Here is a 21,470-nt window from a genome sequence, read left to right as displayed (position 1 = left end):
TTAAGGGAATTTTCCTGACAAAAAAGGCAGATGAAGGGAGATGTGTAAATACAATGGCAATTTTTTTTAAGATTCAACCTTTAGATTGCTACAGCCCACCAAACAGCTTCTTCAGGAACAAGGCTGGCATGGTAAAGGAAGCAGCAGTTCTGCACTTCCAATAAATAGTTCATCTGTGATAAATGATTGTGAGCCACTATTCCATTTCCTACAGAAAACGTTTTTAAAATTTTAAACTTCATCCAGTTGACTTTGCCTCCTTGTAGACCTGTATACTTAATTAAGATTAAACATACATATTAAAACCCACAAGAACTACAGTCTGGTGACTATTTGCTTACACACTTTTTGAAGGGAACTCAAAGTATTTTTACTTTGTATTTTTTTTTTTACCTTTACAGTCCCCTGCTCTTGTTTTACATGATTATGCATAAGAATAGGATCATCAAACCACCCTTCATCAGCTGGCTAATTACAGACACCATCAAAAGGTCTCTCTCATGCCCTCTCTGCTTACAATTTTTTACTTCTACAGTTTCTTGCTCTGTGAAGCACCTGTACCTTTATATTTTAATCCACAAATATCAGCAAATAAAGATCAAAGAATTAAACATGTTTAAAAGTTATGATTCAGGGTCCACAGTACATAGAAAAGCAATCCTAGATGACTGCTAGTAATGACTTCCTCTCATATAAGCAGAGAAGAACAGCAGGTTTAGTTTCATTTACAGTTAAAATATTCTCTTGTACTGCATGCTATTTATAAAATGCAACACCAAATAAACTCTTGCAGACAGACAATTTAGTTCAATACAAAAACATCTGTTTTTTCTCCATTCTTCTGGTCTGCCAATATTGCATCACATACTGAACTATTTGATGATTTACACCTTTATTACAGTTAGAATTTTATTTATTAGGACTTCTTTTTAACCATGTTGCTATAAAATGCTGTTTTAAAAACAAGACTTTTTTCCTACTACATATACCTATCAAAATGCATTTAAAATGAATCCCTTCATGGAGTTGTCAAGTGCAAAATATCATCTGGGAGAGAGTTTAGTAAGAACACTTTGAATCAAACTCCTTGGGTCAAACATGTTGAAAATTCACCAATTATAAACCAAACACAGGAAACAGCCTGAGGATTGCATTTATCTCAAGAAATTATTTGTTATGATAAATAATACAAAAAAGTGTTCCCAAACTAAAAACTGGTCAAAAGTCCATGACCAACTGACACCACCAGGAAACTATTTTGGTATTCCTTCCTAAATTGAAAATGAAGGCTGACAAATACATTGAGATTTGACTTTCCAGCCTGTCTAAGTAAAAAACCAACAAAGCTCTACTTGTCCAAGGAAAAAACAGAGAGAACACCTGCAGTTCTGACATTTCTCTTTGCAAGAAATCTGGACCCAAGACAGATGTTTTGTTTAGGAATGTGCTAATTCAGTGCAATACACCAGGTCTAACATTCTCTTCTCCCCACTTGGACAATTCTGCCAGTCAGCACAGAGAAGTTTGACCATCAGGATACTCCTCACCCATTCTGACATAAGAAATACTGATGTAAAGAAGACTGTTTTTACCTGCAAAGGATATTAGGAAAGGTTACTCCCAGTATATATAACAGGGGGAAAATATTCCTTTGTAGAACACCTCAAAAAAACATGATTTTGCTAACTGAAAACTAACAGGTAGCCTTGTCTGTGTAGCTTTATTCACATGTTCTCAGATGACAATGACCAAGTCGAACTGAAAAGCACATTTCACATTACAAGCTCCTACACAGTTACTGTGTTTGATACCTTTCAATTGTCCAGGCTCTCCACCATCATGCTGCAAACGCTCCCACTGTGAGCTGAAAGACAGATAATGCAAATACATAAAGATGTAGCATTTGATAGTCTTTTAGAGAAAGCTACCTGCTTGTTATACTCTGATTTTGTGACACTGGCTAGGATACAGTTAGTGAGAGAATAATTAAAAATACAAGGTCTTTATTACTTGTATTACTATCTCATACGTAAATTTTAATAATCTGCAGACTATGTATTTGATTAAAAAAAGCAAAAAATAGTGTTAGATTAAGGCATAAAAGATCTAATTGCAAAATACTATTTCTTCCCATCCAACCACCATGAGTAAGCAAATATCCAGTGTTCCAACTTTCAAGAATAATGCAGAATTGCATAAAGAGAAAAACACTGATAGTTTTGATCTCTTTTGAATCTGCTTAATAACTGTTTATGTTTGTGAGAAGAATACTATAATTACTTCATAATGTAATTTTGAAGTCAGTGGAAGTCATCAAGATGGATTATTCTGTCAGACAAAAATGCCCCCAAGTACTTTGGTGTTTTCCCAAACAATATAAAATGAAAATCACTTTAAAACTTCCTTTAAGGAATGACACTGCTAGCATATTTTGGATCATCTTGTGTACCACAAGGGGATTACAAAAAGACAGGTTTGCTTAAGGAACTGTCTTGGCTTGTTTTGTAAAGTTCCTCGTAACAGTTTATCAGCCATAAGCCATAAAACTTATAAAAACAGTGTAATGGAAGCTCAGGTAGTACTCAAATTACAATGAAGACAGAACAACTCATCAATGAGCTAAGGTTTTAACCATTTTTTATTTTACAGACAGAAAAAAAAAGATTCATTTTCCTTTCAGTTCGGGTTGAACAAAAGCTGATAGCAAAATTCTATCGCTATAAATTACACAGTCAACAGAAAAGCAAAGTATCGTAGTTCCATGGGCAGAAAAACTGATATAGTGATTTTAATTCCTCAAGCATTTACTGGTACACAGAGTTAAATCCTAGAACTGGAATTTCTAATAAAAATCAAGTCAAGCTCAAATTTATAATCAAAGAAAACTGTAAAGGGAAATTACTTATTTGGAAACAATTCACAATCTATTTTGTATCATAATCTTTTATTACAACCTAATTAGAGTAGGCAATTACACAATATAAAAAGTCAGGAAGATCCTGAGTAGACTGTGTAATGAAGATCAATATTGAATAAATATTTGAGCCAAACAGAAAAATGCTGCATTGTACAGTGAAGACTAACTTGTACAAAGCAAAATCAATTCTCTTTTTGAAGGAATGATCATATCTCTATAACATTAGCAAAGACTTCTACTACACACTCAGGTTGTGACCAGAATACTCTATAGCCTCAATGACATTCAAAGGAAAGAAGTCAGTATGTTTTTACCAAGATAAAGAAACAAAGCTATACTGAATGAACTCTCTTTAGACAGCGTAATATCAGAATCACCCTCTTAAAGGTGGAAAGAACATTAAACCTAAGCCAATTACTACCACTGTGAATGGACACCACCATCCTTTCTTCCAGCAGTCTGGTAGCTTACAAAATAAAAAAGGAATCTAAAACAATACCAAGAAAAATAGCCATTAATAGGACACCAGATTTTAATGCCAACAAAAATGGCAATTCCAAATAAGAAAAATATTGCCTTTGGTAAAGAAAATAAGGGATCGGAAAGCAGTCAGCAAACGAACCTAGCTCTATCAAACAAAGCTAAGAAACACAGATACTCAAAATCTGTAATGTCTCAGGAATTTTGAGGCTTGCAAACATCCTTGGTACAGTGAGTATCTGGCGAGCTAACAAACACAGCAGTGTATTTTAAACTGTGTCTGTATATTATGGTGATGGATTAAGATGCTTGGTAGATTCATACATTACAGAAAATGGATCCAGCATCAGAGAGAAGGAGAACAAAACCTGCTGCCACTGCTTTACTTATTGAATTTATTATATACTACAAATACCATTTTGTTTAAATTTCCTCCTGAGATACGCTATTTCTAACTGAGTATGGCAAGAAAGAAATGTACATTAAAGAAAAAAGATTACATCTAGCAAAAAAGGAACACTAGCCGTGAAGCACAGTGAGAGGAAGGTTGTTAAAAATACAACCTCAACAAAGCAAGCAAGCCTATGCCCTCCAAATTACCTGGATATTTCCCGAAGATAAACAGTCTGCATTGCCTTCTTCAAATGAGGTTCGATATTTTTCCAGAGTTTGCGGGTGTCACGTTCATTTGCTGCAGCAAGCCAGAATCAACTGTTAAACATTTAACTCTTAGAAGACTAAAACTCATCCCTGGCACCTGAACAGTCGCAGGCATGACATGGTCTAACACCCTGACTCTGACATGCTGCTTTAGGATGATGCACCGTCACCATCCATCCAGCAAGCACATGCTGCCACACAAGGCTGTTTCTCTATCTGTTCTGAGATAATCTGCACCAGGTTGATAGCACCTCTCCTCTTGGTTTCTTTCTTCTCTTAGCCTTGACAAAGAAATAATGACAGGGTACAACTGGAGTAAGCAATGCTGTTGTGACCTGAGATACCACTGTGCCACCACAGCATAAGGATCAGAGCCAAGTCTTCACCAAAACCCACTGAACAGCACCTACTCTCTCATACACCCACTCAAATTAAAGACACAGCCTTACCTTCCCCTCTGACCACTGGTTCACAGTATTTAGCAAAATTGAGTGCAGCCTACAGAAAGCAAAAACAGAACATATTAAAGTACTATCTATCTGATCCAGCTACAGAGTATAACTAGCAGGGTAATTTATTCTTTTGCAAAGCCAACAAATCCTTTTTCAGTCAATAATGATGCCACTTGCTTACAACCATCATACTGTCAAACATGGCAACACTTCTGTACCATAAAATACAAACAGAAGTAATTTACCGCAGGTTACATAGCTTTGAGCTCAGCAAGATCTGTTTATTGTACTCTGGGGTTGCATTTTTTTAAATTAACATAATAATTTATCATTATAAATGCAATAAAAATGTTTTCATGAACTTTCATACTCTTCATTTTCAGATAAACTTTCCATTCCAGGAGAAGTTCAACATACTTAGGCAGAAACTATTTTTTTTTCAAAAATTATTTATTTTAAAAATATTCTAATATATTTCATAAACAAATGAACTCCTTTTGCCTGAAGTAAGATTAAGAGATTTTTGACAAGACAAGAATCTAGACTTTCTTCAAAAATGCTTAAATCAATATCACACAGAATTTTGTAAAATACCAATCCCCAGAGTTCATTCTCTTTTTGTCCTATTGCACTTTAAACATATCTCTGTGCTAATACACAAAACTCAAAGTGTAACTTCCATATATAAATCTAATAAAATTCCAGAATGTACTATTAATAATTACACATAAAAGCATGCACATTTAGAGTCTGTACTAGACACTAAGGAGTTCAGATGTCCGCAGTTATCTGTGTCTGCCACTATCTTCTATGGAAGAGACTTGTCAACCACATAAAGAATTTAGGGTCTAATTACATTAGTATTTTTGTAGTGTTGCACAAGAAAATAGTGCATCTAAAGCTAATGAAATTCTCACAAGCAGAGCCAGTCAAGCACGTGTCTGCAAGAACGGTGGCCCTGGTTTCTATTTCTGTCTCCAGCAATCTGATTTACATATAAAAACTCCATGGTTAAGAGAGAAGTTCAGCTGAAATTTAGCAGCATGTTCCTGAGGGAAACACTGGCAGAACATGCAGATCATCTCTTGAGCACCAATTTGTTCACTGATCATGTCAAACCTAAAAAATTTCCTTGTACACGCTATATTTAATTAAATAATAATTGGATTAGATAATGTTTGTAATTGTTATTAAGCTTACGCAAATGTCACCATCAAGTAACTTAATTTTCTTCTGTTAAGTTTGTTTACTATTACATTACATGGTTAAAACACCTTTTTCCAAATACTTTAAATTTATTACCAGAAAACTACACAATACTGGAGGCCCTTTACAGCCATCAAAACAACTGCCACCTCTGTTATGGATTTTTAGGGCGACTACATTTTAAGCTAACACATTCTCAGGAAAGCAAATTTACACTAGATATAAGGAAGTCTTTTTTACCATGAAGGTGGTGAAACACTGGAACAGGCTGCTCAGAGAAGCTATGGATGCTCCATCCCTGGAAGTGTTCAAGGCCAGGCTGGATGAGGCTTTGAGCAAGCTGGTCTAGTGAAAGTTGTCCCTACCCATGGCAGGTGTTGGAACTAGACCTTTAAGGTCCCTTCCAACCAAACCATTCTACAATCTCTGATTTTCTCTTTGTCCATATTTAACAACAAATCTAGACTTTCAGAGCAACAATAAATCTAGACTTTCATTTGGCAAAATACATCCCAGAACAAAATAGTAACTCTAAAGAAACTCATCTCACCAGATGCTGAAGTTCTTTCAGGTCCCTACAGACCATGTAGAAGACACCAAGCAAAATATTGATATATGCAGCATAGAAATCTGCAGAATATTCTGGGGGATGATTCTGAGACAAGATCTTCTGCAGATGTCCTGTTTAAACAAAAATAAATTTTTCTGTTTTCAAGCCAACTTAATATATCAACCATATTTATGGAAAAACAAATAACCATCACTAAAAAACCCCAACAAAATTCACCAAAACCTACATTGATTTGAAGAACCAGCAAATGTAATGGAATCAAAAAATTACTTTGAGATGTTCTGGCATGTGGAAAAAGACAAGACCTTTACAGGTTGTGTGAACAGACTTTTACATCCCAGTAGCTATAACATATTCTGGGTTCTATAAAAGGCACACTGATAAACCTGAAAAAAACTTTTGACAAAGTGTTACACAATCCCCAAAAAGCAGATTAAAAATTTAGTTTACCTATGCTGTAATCTGGAAAATACATGGTGAATGGCTCAAAGCACCCAATGTTTGGACGGAACAGTTCCCACACTATTTCACTGAGCAGAACAACTGTCACATTTCTGTCAGTCTACACAGGGAAGAGAAAAAACTGAATGAGAGAGCGACAGGCAGAGAAATAACAAAAAAACAGTGCATGTTAGAGCATCAATGAGAAAAATAATTATTGTGACTTTTCTGTTTCACAAAAAATCATTAAATTTACAGTTTATTACTATGCTAGTAATTTGCATTAAAGCTTCAGCTGGCCTAATCAAGCAGCTCATACATTTGCAAATCTTCATAATTATATGATATTTCTCCCCAATCCTCATCATTTTACTTTTATGTAAGCTTTGTGGGGTGATACACAATACCAAGTAGATTCCACCCCAAAATTAAGAGAACATTTTACATTAGTAATTAAACACAGACTTTCAGAGCAAACAGAAAAAGTTAAAAAGCAAAAAGAAATCTCAGCACCTCTGGAACCAAGCTATCTTGTACTTCATTTTAAAGGCAACCTGGTCTTTAAAAAACACACACACATCCCAAACCAAAAATGCAGTATTATCTGTTTACCCTCCCAACTGTTTTCCTAGTTAATAACAATGGGGCTGCTCATAGTAATATATTTTTGCAACCAAGTTTTTATTGACAAAATACCTGCTTCAGATTGCATGTTTTGATCAATATGTAAAAAAAATGCTTCATATTAAAAACAATATTGTTTTATTTAGGTCACCCTTCAAAATACTAGCTACTCAATATGAAGCTAAAGCTATCTGTTAAGATGATGTGTCATTCTCCCTCTTTGCAAGGTTTTGCAGCCGTACTAAAAATTCTGCCTAACAAAAGATGTTTTTAAACACGGTTCTTCAAAACCTCTGAAAACTATTATGGCACCTCCATAAAACAAAAGGAATCTGATTGAATTGACAGTGCTCTGAATGACTTGAAAGACACTTAAATGCTATTCCCTTCCCTGAAATGTAGTGATAATCTTTTTTTACTTACATTTCCCACTTGGTGAAGTCGCACCCACTCATATTCTTTACTGTTTCTTCTTCATTTTTATGGAGCATAAATATTTTTTCCCTTTCAACAAGAAACTATCTTTCTGCATTTCTTTTAGTTGGATTCCTCTCCCAGAACTCCTAATGTTTCAGCTGACAGAAGTACTAAGATACGTTCAGTTCACTTCCTGACTGATCACCCAGTATGAAGAAATTTAGTATTTGCTACCACAATCCTCAGAGACATCAAGCATCTGTGACCTATTCTTCAGCAGCAACCCACCAGTCCCATGATATCCTTCACTACTACTAGTGGCATTCCTGGTCTCCTTCCACTCCAGGAGAGGAAGAGATGCAAGAGATTTGCTCCTACAACATTGCTCTAAAACATTTGGCTGCACAACTCCTTTAGAAAGCCTCAGTCCAGAATTCAGAATTTAAGCAACTGGAATATCAGCACTCAAGACAACAGACTTGTCTGGAGGTTAGGTTTGAATCTGGGAGTGTTCCTCTAGCACATATACGCCTTAGTCTATGGGGCTTTGATCCCTGATCCCCATATATATCTCTGTATATAGTAATTATAGACCCAAGTTTGCCTTCCTTCTCTGCAGAACTGGTTGTTTATGCTTCAGGAGCAGCCTAGTCCAGAACATGGCCAGAACAGATAAAAAGAGAAAGAAAACGCACCAGCTGTCATGATTAAGAACACAGCTGTGAATCAGTCTTCATTTAGTAGAGAAATCAATGTGACCAGAAGATTAAGAGCACCACATAAAAGCCTTGAAAGAACAAGTATAATTTCAGCTATTTACATATTCAGACATTTCAAAGTACCAGCAACTTCTGGTTTTGTCTTCAGTTTCTTTTCAGGGAATGTACCATTTTTCCTTATTTCAAAAGCTTTGATGCTTCAGAAGTGAGAAAGGAAAGCACACAGTGGTTTACTCCAATTAGAAACTTACTGCAGCACAGTTCCAGGAGAAGTGTGAGAAAATTCTCTAGCAAGTCAAAGCACATTCACAGCTGCTGAGCTGTATAGCTCCAGCTAAATTAAACAGCTGGTAGTCTCCTGAAAATCTCATACTTAAAAAGACAATTTAGAAAAGACAGATATATATCTGACACAAGCCTCCAAAGAACCTACAACACATCAGATATTGTAAATAATAAACCATTAACCACAATTTGTTTTTAAAAAAGGATTTAATAAAAACCTAATGTTTAAATTCTAGTTTGGTTTCTGGTTTTGACCACTGTTTTGGGGTAACAAGGCTTAATTTTGCAACTTTTCTCATCTAAAGAATCATATCTTGATCTGTGAGCCTGGATGTACAGGTACCACATGTTCAGTTACTTTCAACAGGCAGGACACATGTTATTTTCTTTCCAGACACTTACCAATTCTTGAAGCCTAAGAAATGCTGGCAGGATGTTTGCTTCCATTTCCCTCAGCTGCTCTGCTCTATCCAGAACCTTTTAACAAAACAATGATATTATATAGACAAAGTCAATTCCCACTCTCACATGGACCTAAAATTAATTCTTAGTTGCTGGAAACTGAATTGGAGAGATTATTGCTTCCAACGCACTTCCAGGAAGCCCAAGCAGCTCTGCATTCTAAAAAACCATACAATCCCTAGACAAGCAACACTATCATGCATCATTGCAGGAAGAATTTTTATTCAAGTTCAGTCAGAAATATAACACAAAATCATGATATCCTTAACAACCATTGAAACCTCAATTTTTTCCCAAAATTCTTGTTTCAAATGTACATGTAGTACAGTAGCACTGTTAACTACATGTATACTCTAGGAGAGTTATATTTTCCTACTATGAAATTATTTTTCAGAGAAGAACACAAATAAGAACTGGTGTTTTAAAAAAATTTAGCTATCATCTAGAATTCACTGAACTGAATTTTGAGAGAAACTTTTCTTGCCATAGTTTGCAGCCTAGGAATTTACAGGATTTATTTTATGCAAGCCTCACATAGCAGTAACAGGTATGTAGCATATGGACAGCTTAAACAAGAAACATCTTAAGCAAATAACACTTTATAGAGTCTGAAGAAATGAAACAAAAGTATGAACACATGCATGGTTACCCTTTGGTAAAAAATGTTTTTTTTTATTCCCAGCACACCTAAAATCTTGACAAGAATGAAAGAAGATAATAGAAACACGTTTCTTTTGTGGCCTATTTACTACTTGCAATATAAATCTAAATTCTGAAGTTCATTACTTCTTTTGAATTATTGCTATTGAGATAAAAACTATAGGTCCCTAGAAAATTATGTTTTTTATCCTATTACATATCTTCTCTCCACCAAAATCTTACGACATCTCTCATTCCCGTTGTCCACAATAACGCAAAGAATTCTATGTGTACAACCAAACATTTTCTGAAAATATTATTTCAGAATCCCACCACTCAAACCTAAAAGAACTACCTCTACACCACTATCTCACACTTTTTGGGAATTTATTTAAAACTACAACATAAGATTTTATATTGATATCTGCATTTGGTTCATGTAGTAAGTGACTTCAGGAATGAAGACTGCTTTATACTACAGACCAAAGAGAGGCTATTTTTACTAAAAGAACACTGCTTATTGGACCAAGTGCCCTGCAGCTACTAAACACAAAGCTTTAAGGTCTTGACCTAAGCAGATCACACTTTTTAGTAAACAGGAATCTACAGTTTTTACTTACAGCAGAAAAAATACACCGTGATCCTGTTTTGTTGAAAGTGTCAAATGGTTCATAAAAACAGCCTTCCCCCAGGTCTGTAAATCTATGCATTACTCTTTGGTATCCATATAGACTTGTCACTCTTCAATTTTTTAAAAAAGCCTATACTTTAAAAAATTGACCGCTCACATTCAAAAAAGTAGCTTGATAGTTCTGTAAAGTACTAAATATTGTAAATGTATGAATGACTACAAGTTATATCTACTCCAATTTTTAAGGTAGTTAAAATGAATAAATTCATTTTTCATAAATAATCACAAGCATTTAGCACCTATGCTTGGGTTAAGAGAAACATTTAGAATTCTTTGATTGAAAGTAAACATTTATCTTCATTTACTCGGAGTTAATTGAGCTGAAATATTACATTATTTACTACTGAAATGAAATAGAGTAAGTTAGCATTGCCAGTTTATGTTACCAGCATGGAGGTCTCCCATCAGCCTCAATTTTAACCACCCTATAATAAATCCAGATAACATAGGTTAACAAACATTAATTGATTTCTCCCATTCCTGTCTGTTTCCATTTCCATACAGAATTTAACTGAAATACTAATTTAATACTTAATTCTTCTGAGGCAACAACTATTTTCATGATACAATTGAACCTTTGTAGTGATTTAATGTTTTATTTTCTACAACCATTGCTCAAGAACTTTCTACTTTTCTGAGTGATGCCAATTTTCATAGAATACAAGAATAATTCTTTACTGAATAGATTTTAATCCAAATACTAATCCAAAAGTAAGATTTTACTGTAAGAAGTATTATGTGAAATATACTGAAGATTATTAGAGAGATAAATTTTTTGTCTATGGAATTGCTGAAGAATATCAATGTCACTTTTGTGAGTGTAAGCTAAACTACTTCTCTATTTATAACTTTTTATCTGTTTTTATCTTTTTAAGTGTTGGTACACTATTTTCTTCATTCTACTTCTAAGAAGTATGTCAAATTTATTAACCTGTGACCTATAGGAAACTATGAGATAGTACTGTTTCCACTAAGCACGATATGAAGTTATTTATCTCAGTGGCAAAGTACTTTCAAATAGGAATAAAATGTATTTAACTGTAGTATGTGAAACGGAATGAAGAATGTTCAGTATAATTATGAACGGCTTGTTTGACTGAAAAAAAAAAAACCCAAAGCAGTATGGGGACATTGAGAGCATAATGACCCTGGGTAATCACTCTGCCTGTTTCTCAAAGCAATCAGTCTTAACCACATTCTCATTTTCTTAAATAATCAGTTTCATCTCTTTTTTAAAAAAATTTAATTCCCACTGCTAGCCTGAAATTTAGTCTACATATTCTGTAGGTCCACACTATACATATACATTTACACATCACTAATACTACAGCTTTCATATTGTCCTTCGATCAGACCTCTTGTATGAGTGAAATTTGTTTCCATGGTCATCTCTCAGCACAATAATGCTGTTATAGTCTGCAAATTTTGACTCCTTGTTGAAGTTAAGATTATCACAGTAAAAAAACTCCAAAGACCTAAACCAAATCCTAGTGTTCTAGTATTACACTGATTCAATTATTCCTGCAACCTAAATTCTGATTATTTTTTCCTGCAATCTGCTGTTTATTCCACTTGAGCATATCATCACTTTTTTTAATTGCAGTCTTTTTTTTTCCATCTTAATTTTAAAATTACAGGTCCTGTCTCTGAGGGTCACAAGTGTAGCTGAAGATGTAAGATTTTACAGAGGAAGTTATGCACTTTAATTCCTTTATATTATACTTAAGTTCTATTCTAGCCAGCCAAGCCTTGCCATTTGCATTCTCCATATTCCTTTCTGCCCTATTCCCTACCTCTTTCTCATTTGTGATGCTAGGAAACAAATAAGCACAACTTAAGAATAATAAAACAAATACAGTTTCTCTATATTTAAGGACTTTGTAACACTGTTACATCCTCAATTGAAATGTGTGATATAATTTATGTTCCTTATTAGTTATGCTATACAGTTTTTGTGTAGAAAAAATTCTAAAACCAGGAAAAATAGAGAACCTCACCTAAAGCCTGTAAGCCAACAGAAAAAATCTCTCAACAGGTTCTGAATGAGATCTATGGGGAAATTTTGTGCATACTGCTCTATAAGGCACATATTTCAAATACTAATTATCAAAAGTCATTACTCACACCCTCTTAGCAGGAATGAGACTGGACATTAAAATGAAATTACTTACAATGTATAATGTTTCATCTTGAAGCTTCCGGCTGGCCACAGCCTGTTTAAACAGACGAACAAAGTCATTCAACGTATCACAATGCACAGGAGAGGTCTGCTCTGTGCCAGGAGAACGGTTTTGCAACTGGATGAGAATTTCTTCTAGAAGAAGTCGTGATGTAAAGTATTCCACACAGTTCACAAACACATGAGGAAGCTGAAGAGAACAAGAGAACAAGAAAAATTATACAACTGCATTTGACTTTTTACAGTGTAAATACTCCAGAAAAAGTTTTCTCTTCCATATGAGAGAATGAAAGAAACCATACCCTGCCAAGAGAATATACAGCAAGAACCAAAAACACTTGTTAAAAAAAAAAGGATCAATTATGTACCTAGTCAAAATATTATGTACCACAAACTGAAGAGAGAGAGCTGATACATCTTCAAATGGGCATGTACCTTCTAATTGTGTTTAAAAACTGAAGCACAATGTATCCTTCAACTATGTTGAAAAATTGTGAGCAATACACAAGAAAACCAAACAGCATTTAGTTCAAAAAAGTTTAGACAACTGTAAGACATTACAGTATCATAAAATGGTTTATTACAAATTACAGCGTCTAGAAAACACAGACATCTCAAACTTACGTTACAAAGAAAGTAATCACCCCAGCACACTCCCCAGAATTACTGTGAACATTTCTGGCATTCAATGCACACAAATGATCAAGTGTAAACTTCTATATCAGGCTCGTGGGATCAGCATGATTGTGCAAGACATTTTCAGAATATCAGATCTTTCCAAAGTAAAGAGTAAAAAAAAAACAGAGTATGAGATACGTTTTAAGTATCAATTCATTAATATTGAAAATTTACTGTCATTTGTCTTTAAATAGAAGGCACTATAACCTATAAAATAGTACCAGTAGTCAAACCTACCTAGGGCAAAAAAAGATAATTTTCTAGCAACCTTATATTTAAGGCATAGCTTATCTGCACAACTCCATAATCTCTGGTAAGGCAGATGCTCTTTTTCACACAAAACATTAAAACCACTGGAAAACATTAGTCACTAGTACGCAGGAATGTGGTTGTCTATAACAAAAAAATAAAAATAAAATAATCCAAGTACTTCATTCCAGTCTTCTACTTAAAATACAATATGATTCAGCAGATGTGGGGAAGGGTGGGTACATGCTGGCAATCCACTCACACAGCATAAAATAAAAAGCTTTTCTATGATTTTGAGCACCACTAAAAGGTAAGGGCTACATCACCAAAAAGCAGGTAGTGCTGTACCTCCCTAGCAGACGGAAAGCTGGGTGCCTCAGATGTGATTCACACCAGCACAGTACACAGCAGACACCAGACATGGCACAAGGAAGCTCTGTAGAGAGCTGCTGCTAAAACCAGCCATGTCCCAGGGCCTGCCACATCTTTGCTCACGGTGCGAGCGGTCAGCACAGTGCTGTGAGCAAGGCACAAAAGGCTACTTCATGGAGGAGGATCATAAACCCCTGCCTTCTACCCTTCTCCCTCTGCAGAATTTTTAATGAACGGAGTTTCTGTATAAAACCTGCAGATCCTGCAGATAAAGTGATAAGCTCACTCTGGACAAGTTAAAAGTATCAGGGCTATAGAAACACACAAGTGGAAATTTACAGTTTAGGCACGAAATGGGCACCTGTCATTGGATTTAAATCCCTGAACTGCATGACTGACAAAAACAGAGATATTAACAGATCTAGATGGAAACTTGTGTAATGACACCCTTCAACTCAGGAGGACTTTGAAATGTGTTTTGGAAAAAATTAAAACAAGGAGTCAGTGGAACTACTTCAGGCTAAGTCATGGAGACAAGGTGAACAATATCTGCATCCTTTTTTATCTTTTTTCAACTTTCTCAAAAAAGTTATTATTATTTATATTATATGTCAGTATATACAATTTCATTTTATCCTAAGTGTCCTAGTGAGCAGAGTGATGCATTCATGACACAGTAAGTGGAGAAGAATCAGGAAGGCAGAAATGATTGAGGAAACACATAATTTTGAGAAAGTAAAGGCTATTTTGAGGAACCATGGTTATAAATTGTAAATTCAATATCCTTTGTGACCATTCTTACCTGTAAGGCAGTTAGAAGAGTTTGCATCACGTAAGTCTTTCCACTAGATGTATGTCCATAGATAAAGATGGATGGAAAACTAAACTGCTGACGCTAAGGGGAGAAAAAAAAAGTTGTTGCTGTATGAGTTCTTCTTTTCATTGAATAGATGAAAGATTTAACAATGACCTTTCCCCCAGAAGAAAAGTTATATCCTAAATTGAGGCAGTAAATATAAAATACACCAATTATTATGGAATCAACAAGATCAAGTTTTACATTACACCTTTGCTGAAGTGCTGGGAAGTTGCAAGAATCAAGTATCACATTACTGCCAGTGAAAATGCTATAACAAACAACAAAAACACACAGAGAGAGAAAAGCAGTGGGCTCTTAATTCAAATTAGTCAACTGAAACAAAATCTTGGCAAGCACAAATTGCAAACCATACATTCCCCTAGCTTCTGCAAACACTACAAATTGTGTTTCTTTTCATTAGCACCAAAGAAAAAATTTAAATGGTATGAAGAAGGAGATGGTAAAACTTGCTCTTCTTTCACAAGGTAATATTTGATGTATCTATTTATTTAATGGTCCTGATGCTGTTCATTTCATGTAATTTTTTTAAGATCCAAGGAAAATAGCTGAATTATTCTTTTTTTTCCACTCTGAGCACATTTTCACACAGGTTTGTGTTTTCATTTCTAAGAATTTTTTTGTATATTGACTTAAAAATTAATACAAAAATTTAATTGACACTTTTAAGGATAAACAATAGTCAATTTATGCAAGACGAAACACTCTTGTGCAAGACATGCAGGTTTGAGTATATGCAAATTGATCAATAATTGAAGTATCTATTTTTAAGAAGAGTTTTTTGCCACTAGGCTTGTAACATATACATAAAACTTGAATACTGTAATTTGATACTATTAGTATCAAGCAATTTGATATTATTGATATTATTAGAATCCATAATTAAAGACAGAAAACAGATACTAATTTTCATTTTGTTACTGAATGGATACAGACATTCTGCAAGAAAACTGCTTTTAAGTTTGCAGATAAAAATCTCCATTACCTTTTACCACAGCTTTGTGAAGCAGTAACAGAATCAATTAACAAGCCAGTGATTTCTCACTCTTACAACCAGCCTCAAAACTACTAAGAATCAGAACAATTTAATGTACTTAGAATTCAGGCACTCAGATATTAGATTAACAGGTCAAAACCAAACAGAATTTCTACACTGACACTAAAAAAAATTACTTTTTTAGTTCAAAGAAATTTAGACAACTGTCAGATTTAGACATTTAGAACTTTAGGTCCAGGAGGAAGAGACTTACTCCCTGGTACTAACTGGCAAAGACAGAATAGAGTTGTGGCAAAATCAGGCTTCAGAGAGACAAAGGCACAAATAGCTCCAAAGTTTGTTTAGGTCCTTCCAGCTGTAATACATCTTTCAACCTACCAACATACTAGAATCTACTGCCAAACACTAATGTTAAAGATAGTAACAAAAAATAAAACTTCAACAAAGAGGGAACCAAAGCATGTTCACAGTGACATCACAAAAACATGCTTAGATTTCTCTTCTCCCGCCTGAGACAGCGGAATGCCTTTGTTCTGATCAAACATGGAATACAAAGAGCACTACCTCGCCAAATATTGACAGCAACATGGACACCTGGGATTCTCGACAGGGCACCAAACTTTCCAAGTGAAACAGGTCATCTGCTGGGTATGCTGGATGTTCAAGATTAGGCATTTTGATATTCCTGTAGTGAGTCACCTAAATATGCATGCCCCTTTTGAGGTGCAGAGACAAGGAAAGAAGTGATCTGGAAAAGAAAAAGTTTTCATTATCATTTACTTCCATACATATAAAAGGAAAAGGAATGGGAATTGACGTAAAATCTAAACAGATACCCTAGCTCAAGATAAGGGCGTAAATATGACAGACTTAAAAGACTTCAAAAAACTGGACTTAACTATGTAAGGCACTATACAGACATTTCCACACCAGACAAAATCCAAAAAAGCAAATCAAAATGGAAAGGTATACAGGATATGAGTAAATCAATACAAGAAAGAATTATCCTAGTTTAGTTAACTGAGGAATTACACATTTAATTCTGATTTTATATACATTAAAAAGTAGCAAGAGAATAAAAATGAGTAAAGTAGATTAGTCACAGATCATCACCTCCCTGAACAGTCAATAAACAAGGATTTACAAACAACAGGAAAGAGGTAGGACATAAGGAAAGAGAAAGATGACAAAATAATAGACCTCTGGGCTGCTAACAGGAATGCTAGCCCCATCTTGAAAGAAGCCTCAGAGGCATATGAAGAAAATCCAGTTGATGGTAAAGACTGGAAATACTCCTTAAAACTAGTAGGAGTCCAAACCATACATAAAACTGCAATATTAATGCCAATCTACCTTTTAGACAAGCACTAGAAAAGGGAAAAAAAGGTCTTGACTGCTGTAACACTGGGAGGGCTGGATTTTAGTGACAGAATGTAGAAAAACAGTCCAAGATAGTCTTTGTGTGCACTTCTAAAACTGCTGGTAAGATGTACTTGTACTTGTTGTGATACAGATAACATGCAGAGAAATAACCTCAACAGGTGGATTCTGACTTTGTCAAACACAACATGACAATCAAAAAGAAAGTTTGGAAATTTCATTAAGGCAATAAAGATATCCCATCAACTGGCAGGATTATCTGTATGTTATCAAGACAAAGATAATAAACAAAACACTCTCAACTATTTAAAATGTAAGTATTTACCGACAAATACATTATACTGGTTTTAAGTACAACAGCACAGGAGAAAAGATTAGGTTAGCAATAGCAATAGAAATAGCAAGGTAAAGGGAAAACAAACTGTCCTGAAGGAAAAATGCAGTAATGGATCACACTAACAGGAGAGCTACTGGGGTACAAGGAGGTTTGCAAACACAAATGTATTTATGGAAATACTTTAAAATAGACTTCCTTTTGGGACCAATCTCTGGTAAGTATTTCCATAAACAGATTTGAGAAAATAATTTTTCTTTTATTTTTACACTTTATCTTCAGTGGTTTTTGAGGTAAAATCTGTGATTGTAGAATCATCAACAGAAAAATAAGTGGAACTAATGAAGAAAAAAATGGATATCCATGATGATATAAGTAATTGAATTTTTGTATTACACCTACTTGGAAGTAACAGCATCACACACAACAAGGACTACAGTTAGATACCAAGAAACTAAGTCTGAAGTAACTTTAAAAAAAGTTTATTTATATTATTTATTTATTTATAAGTCAATCACATATTAAGTATGGAAAATCAAAGTGATGCTGTTATCAGGAGCAAAAAAACCTCCACAATCATATTAATCATATTAAGCAAACTATTTCCTATACAGAGAATCATACAAATGGCCTTGGCCCATTTTACCAGCTTTGAATGGCTCTGTGCATCTCCCCACTGTATCTACTCAGATATCTATCCAAAAATGGAATGAAGACACAAAAGCCCAAGTCGCTTGATTAAGGTTGGTCTCTAAAAAATTAGCTAGGTATATCAAGAAAAGAAAAAATTTATGACGGAAGCTTCTAAAACCAAGGACAAACAATTGGGGAAAAAGTTCTAGAAAAGGCTGAAAAAATTGTGTAAATTTAACAAAAAAAAAAAGCTAGCCCTTTTGCTCCACTGGCTACATGAGAACAGGACTTGACTGTGTCCTAAATGCATCTAAAGCCATAAAGAACTTCAGCTTTTCAAGGCCAGTCCCAAGCAAACTTCCCTCCGGGAAAGCACAAATCGCCTGCTGACAGTACCGTATCTGCCAGCCCTGTCTGCTTCCCACACCCCTCTGCAAATGGCAACTTTCACCGAACACATTTCAGCCCCCGGATGAAAACCTACATCTCTACTGGCTATAGATAGATGTCCTCATCTCCAACGGGACCCCATTCACGAGCTCACAAGAGAAAGGATGCTTAGAGCAACGTGTTCACAAAAGAACTCATTTAGAATGGCAATGATAATGCAAGCATAAGTATTAGCCAAAGTTTGGATTCTGGATGTTCCAGCCCGGAGAAGGTTGTACGTGTGACTCCAGCCAGACCAGCAAGATGCAAAAAGCACTTTTCAGCTGAGACCGAGGAAAGCTGTTAAGAGCAGAAGTTAAACTTCATGGCGGGACTTCATGATTTACTAGGACTCCTCTCAACTCACGGGTCCTAAAACACCTACACTTGGCAGCCTTTCTACACTCTAGCATAAAAAATGACGTACAAAAATGACTGAACTTAGGAGATGAGCACGGTTCTGCGTCCCCTCAAGCCCTACAAGCCCCCTGGCCAGCACGGGCATGTCTTGGCTGAACGGGAATGACGACCCCCGGCCTCCATCGAGCGCGGCTTAAGGGCTCCTTCCGCCACGCGAAAGGCTTGAGGGTGCTCCCAGCCCAGGGGGCGGCTCAGCCTGAGGCGGGTTTCGTTCCCACACCGAGTCCCACCGGGAAGGCGGAGCAGAAGCAGATCTACCCCTTCTGCTCCTCACTGCCCTCCTTCCTTCCCACCCGCCCCGGCTCCTCTCACCCGCTCCTCACCCGCTCCCGCCGCCGCCGCCGCCGCCGCCACCACCGCGCGCAGCCGCCCCGCCTCCCCGGCCCGCGCGCATGCGCCGTGCCCATGGCGGGCCTGCCTGGGGCGGGGCGGCCGTGAGAGGAGTCCGCCACTTACCCAGCTGGGTATGCCACAGGATATCCCGTTATCCCCCAGGGGCAGCCGCCAGGGCACTGTGTCCCTTACCCAGCCGGGTATCCCACAGGATATCCCGTTATCCCCCAGGGGCAGCCGCCAGGGCACTGTGTCCCTTACCCAGCCGGGTATCCCACAGGATATCCCGTGTTATCCCCCAGGGACAGCCGCCAGGGCACTGTGTCCCTTACCCAGCCGGGTATCCCACAGGATATCCCGTTATTCCCCAGGGGCAGCCGCCGGGGCACTGTGTCCCTTACCCAGCCGGGTATGCCACAGGATATCCCGTGTTATCCCCCAGGGACAGCCGCCGGGGCACTGTGCCGCTGCGGGAGCCCCAGGGCTGAGGCATTTCTCCCCCAGGGACAGGCGTGAGGATGCTGCAAAATTCGAAACATGTAAACTTTTCTTAAGAAGGAGTGTTCTTTGATCTTTGTATAATTTGAAATCAAATCGACAAGAAGGGAGAATTAGACCGTGAAACAGAGAAAGGTTGGCAAGCTCTTAGTGGTGACCAGATGTTAGACAAGTCACTTGGGAGAACTGCCCTGTTAAGGTCTAGGGCTGGACAGGTTTCACTCATCTCACACCTTGGGGGAGGTTAGCAAGGCTTGGGAAGAAGGACGTACTACTGCTAGTGGACACAAAGGGATGCCTCAAGGACAGCTGACAGAACACCCAAGATAAGCAAAAAACCTAAAAAGCCAATTGTGCTAAATCAGCACAATCCGACCGGGTGAAAGGTAATTCCTGCAGGGCCAGATGGTGACCATGGAGCTAAGAACCCCCCAGACCCAAAAGAAGAGAAAGTTTGAGCATGCAGACTAATTAGCATGAGAAGCAATAGAATTATTAGCTGATGAATACTAATTAATAAGAGAACTCTGTAACTTGTAGGAAATGAACACTAACTCCATTGTTTGCTAAAATCTATAAATAGTAAAAAGTTTTGATAGTTGGGGTGTTTGATTTCTGGCTTGTGCAACTCAGAAATAAATAATCAGTGTCCCTCTTGAGTGTAAAATTATTGGCTTGTTGCACACCAGGTAACAAATCTGATTTTTGTGGACAAGTGGCTCCTAGTTTACATACATGAAGTATTTAACTTACATGTATTTGTACACAAAACTGCTTAAAGCCAGGTCTTTGGAGCCTCTGCTCCAGTCAAGCTCTGAAAATACATAACCATATGTTCAAATTACAGTTGAAGTTATATTATGCATAAGCAGTGCACACAGTATTAGAGGGATAAACGTGACAGCTGCATGCTGGGTTATGAAAGCTAAAGTAGTAAACTCCTTCTGTACTCAGAATTGGGTGAAATGTTAAATAAGTAAATAAGTCTTACGTGAATCAAGCATGGCTGTTTTTAGCAGTCAGGGGTTTTTGTAAATATGCATGTAAATGTGCAATTATCATAGCTTGGCCTGAACAGTATTTCAGATCTTCAGATATATATTGTAAATTTATAGACAAAAACCAACCTGAATAGAATTAGCTAAATCCCAAATATAATGACTGAAAGAAGTATCTGTGAGTCCCCATTTGTGTAGTATATGTCAGAGATGAAATGAAATGTTTTGGAAGCAGTTCTTAGTGATGTTTAGAATTTGCATCTTCTAAGGATGACTACTGAGCAAATCTGAAATTTGTGTTGGAGTTGAGCAAGAATCCTAAAAAAAGAGGTCAGTTTTTAAATATGTAGTTTTCAATTTAGTGGTTATGTTGGAGAATCAATGGTTCAGGCTGGAGTGCCTTCCAAGGCCATTTCAACACAATGTAAATCCATATTACCTCACAGAGGAGAGTCTTACTCTCCCTGTTACATCCCCACTTCCACTCATTTTCTGGTCCTATGATTTGTGTGGCTTATAAAGAGAGCTT

General features: G+C 36.5%; 1 protein-coding gene across 3 annotated transcripts in view; it reads right to left on the bottom strand.

Annotated features, from left to right (window-relative positions):
- ORC5 (origin recognition complex subunit 5) overlaps positions 1-19,652 on the bottom strand; it is a 63,320-nt gene extending 43,668 nt beyond the window's left edge. Inside the window, exons 1-10 of one of the 3 annotated variants that reach the window (XM_088055347.1) lie at positions 19,569-19,652; positions 16,481-16,664; positions 14,845-14,937; positions 12,736-12,933; positions 9,175-9,249; positions 6,737-6,848; positions 6,266-6,396; positions 4,507-4,555; positions 3,998-4,088; positions 1,812-1,864 (exon numbers count right to left, since the gene is read on the bottom strand). In XM_088055347.1, coding sequence (XP_087911473.1) covers positions 1,812-1,864; positions 3,998-4,088; positions 4,507-4,555; positions 6,266-6,396; positions 6,737-6,848; positions 9,175-9,249; positions 12,736-12,933; positions 14,845-14,937; positions 16,481-16,591 — 913 coding nt within the window. In that variant the 5' untranslated portion in view covers positions 16,592-16,664; positions 19,569-19,652. Of the gene's footprint in view, positions 1-1,811; positions 1,865-3,997; positions 4,089-4,506; positions 4,556-6,265; positions 6,397-6,736; positions 6,849-9,174; positions 9,250-12,735; positions 12,934-14,844; positions 14,938-16,480; positions 16,665-19,119; positions 19,370-19,435; positions 19,465-19,568 lie in introns of those variants that run through there. The other 2 variants (XM_005526007.3, XM_088055346.1) reach the window with 2 other exon arrangements.
- Positions 19,653-21,470: the final 1,818 nt, after the last annotated feature.

This window comes from Pseudopodoces humilis, chromosome 5 (assembly GCF_049639895.1).
Source record: "Pseudopodoces humilis isolate 2021_Gansu_Grassland_sample_001 chromosome 5, ASM4963989v1, whole genome shotgun sequence".
Lineage (NCBI taxonomy): Eukaryota > Metazoa > Chordata > Aves > Passeriformes > Paridae > Pseudopodoces > Pseudopodoces humilis.
Note: the sequence above shows the minus strand (reverse complement) of the source record. Positions and strands in the feature narration are given on the sequence as shown.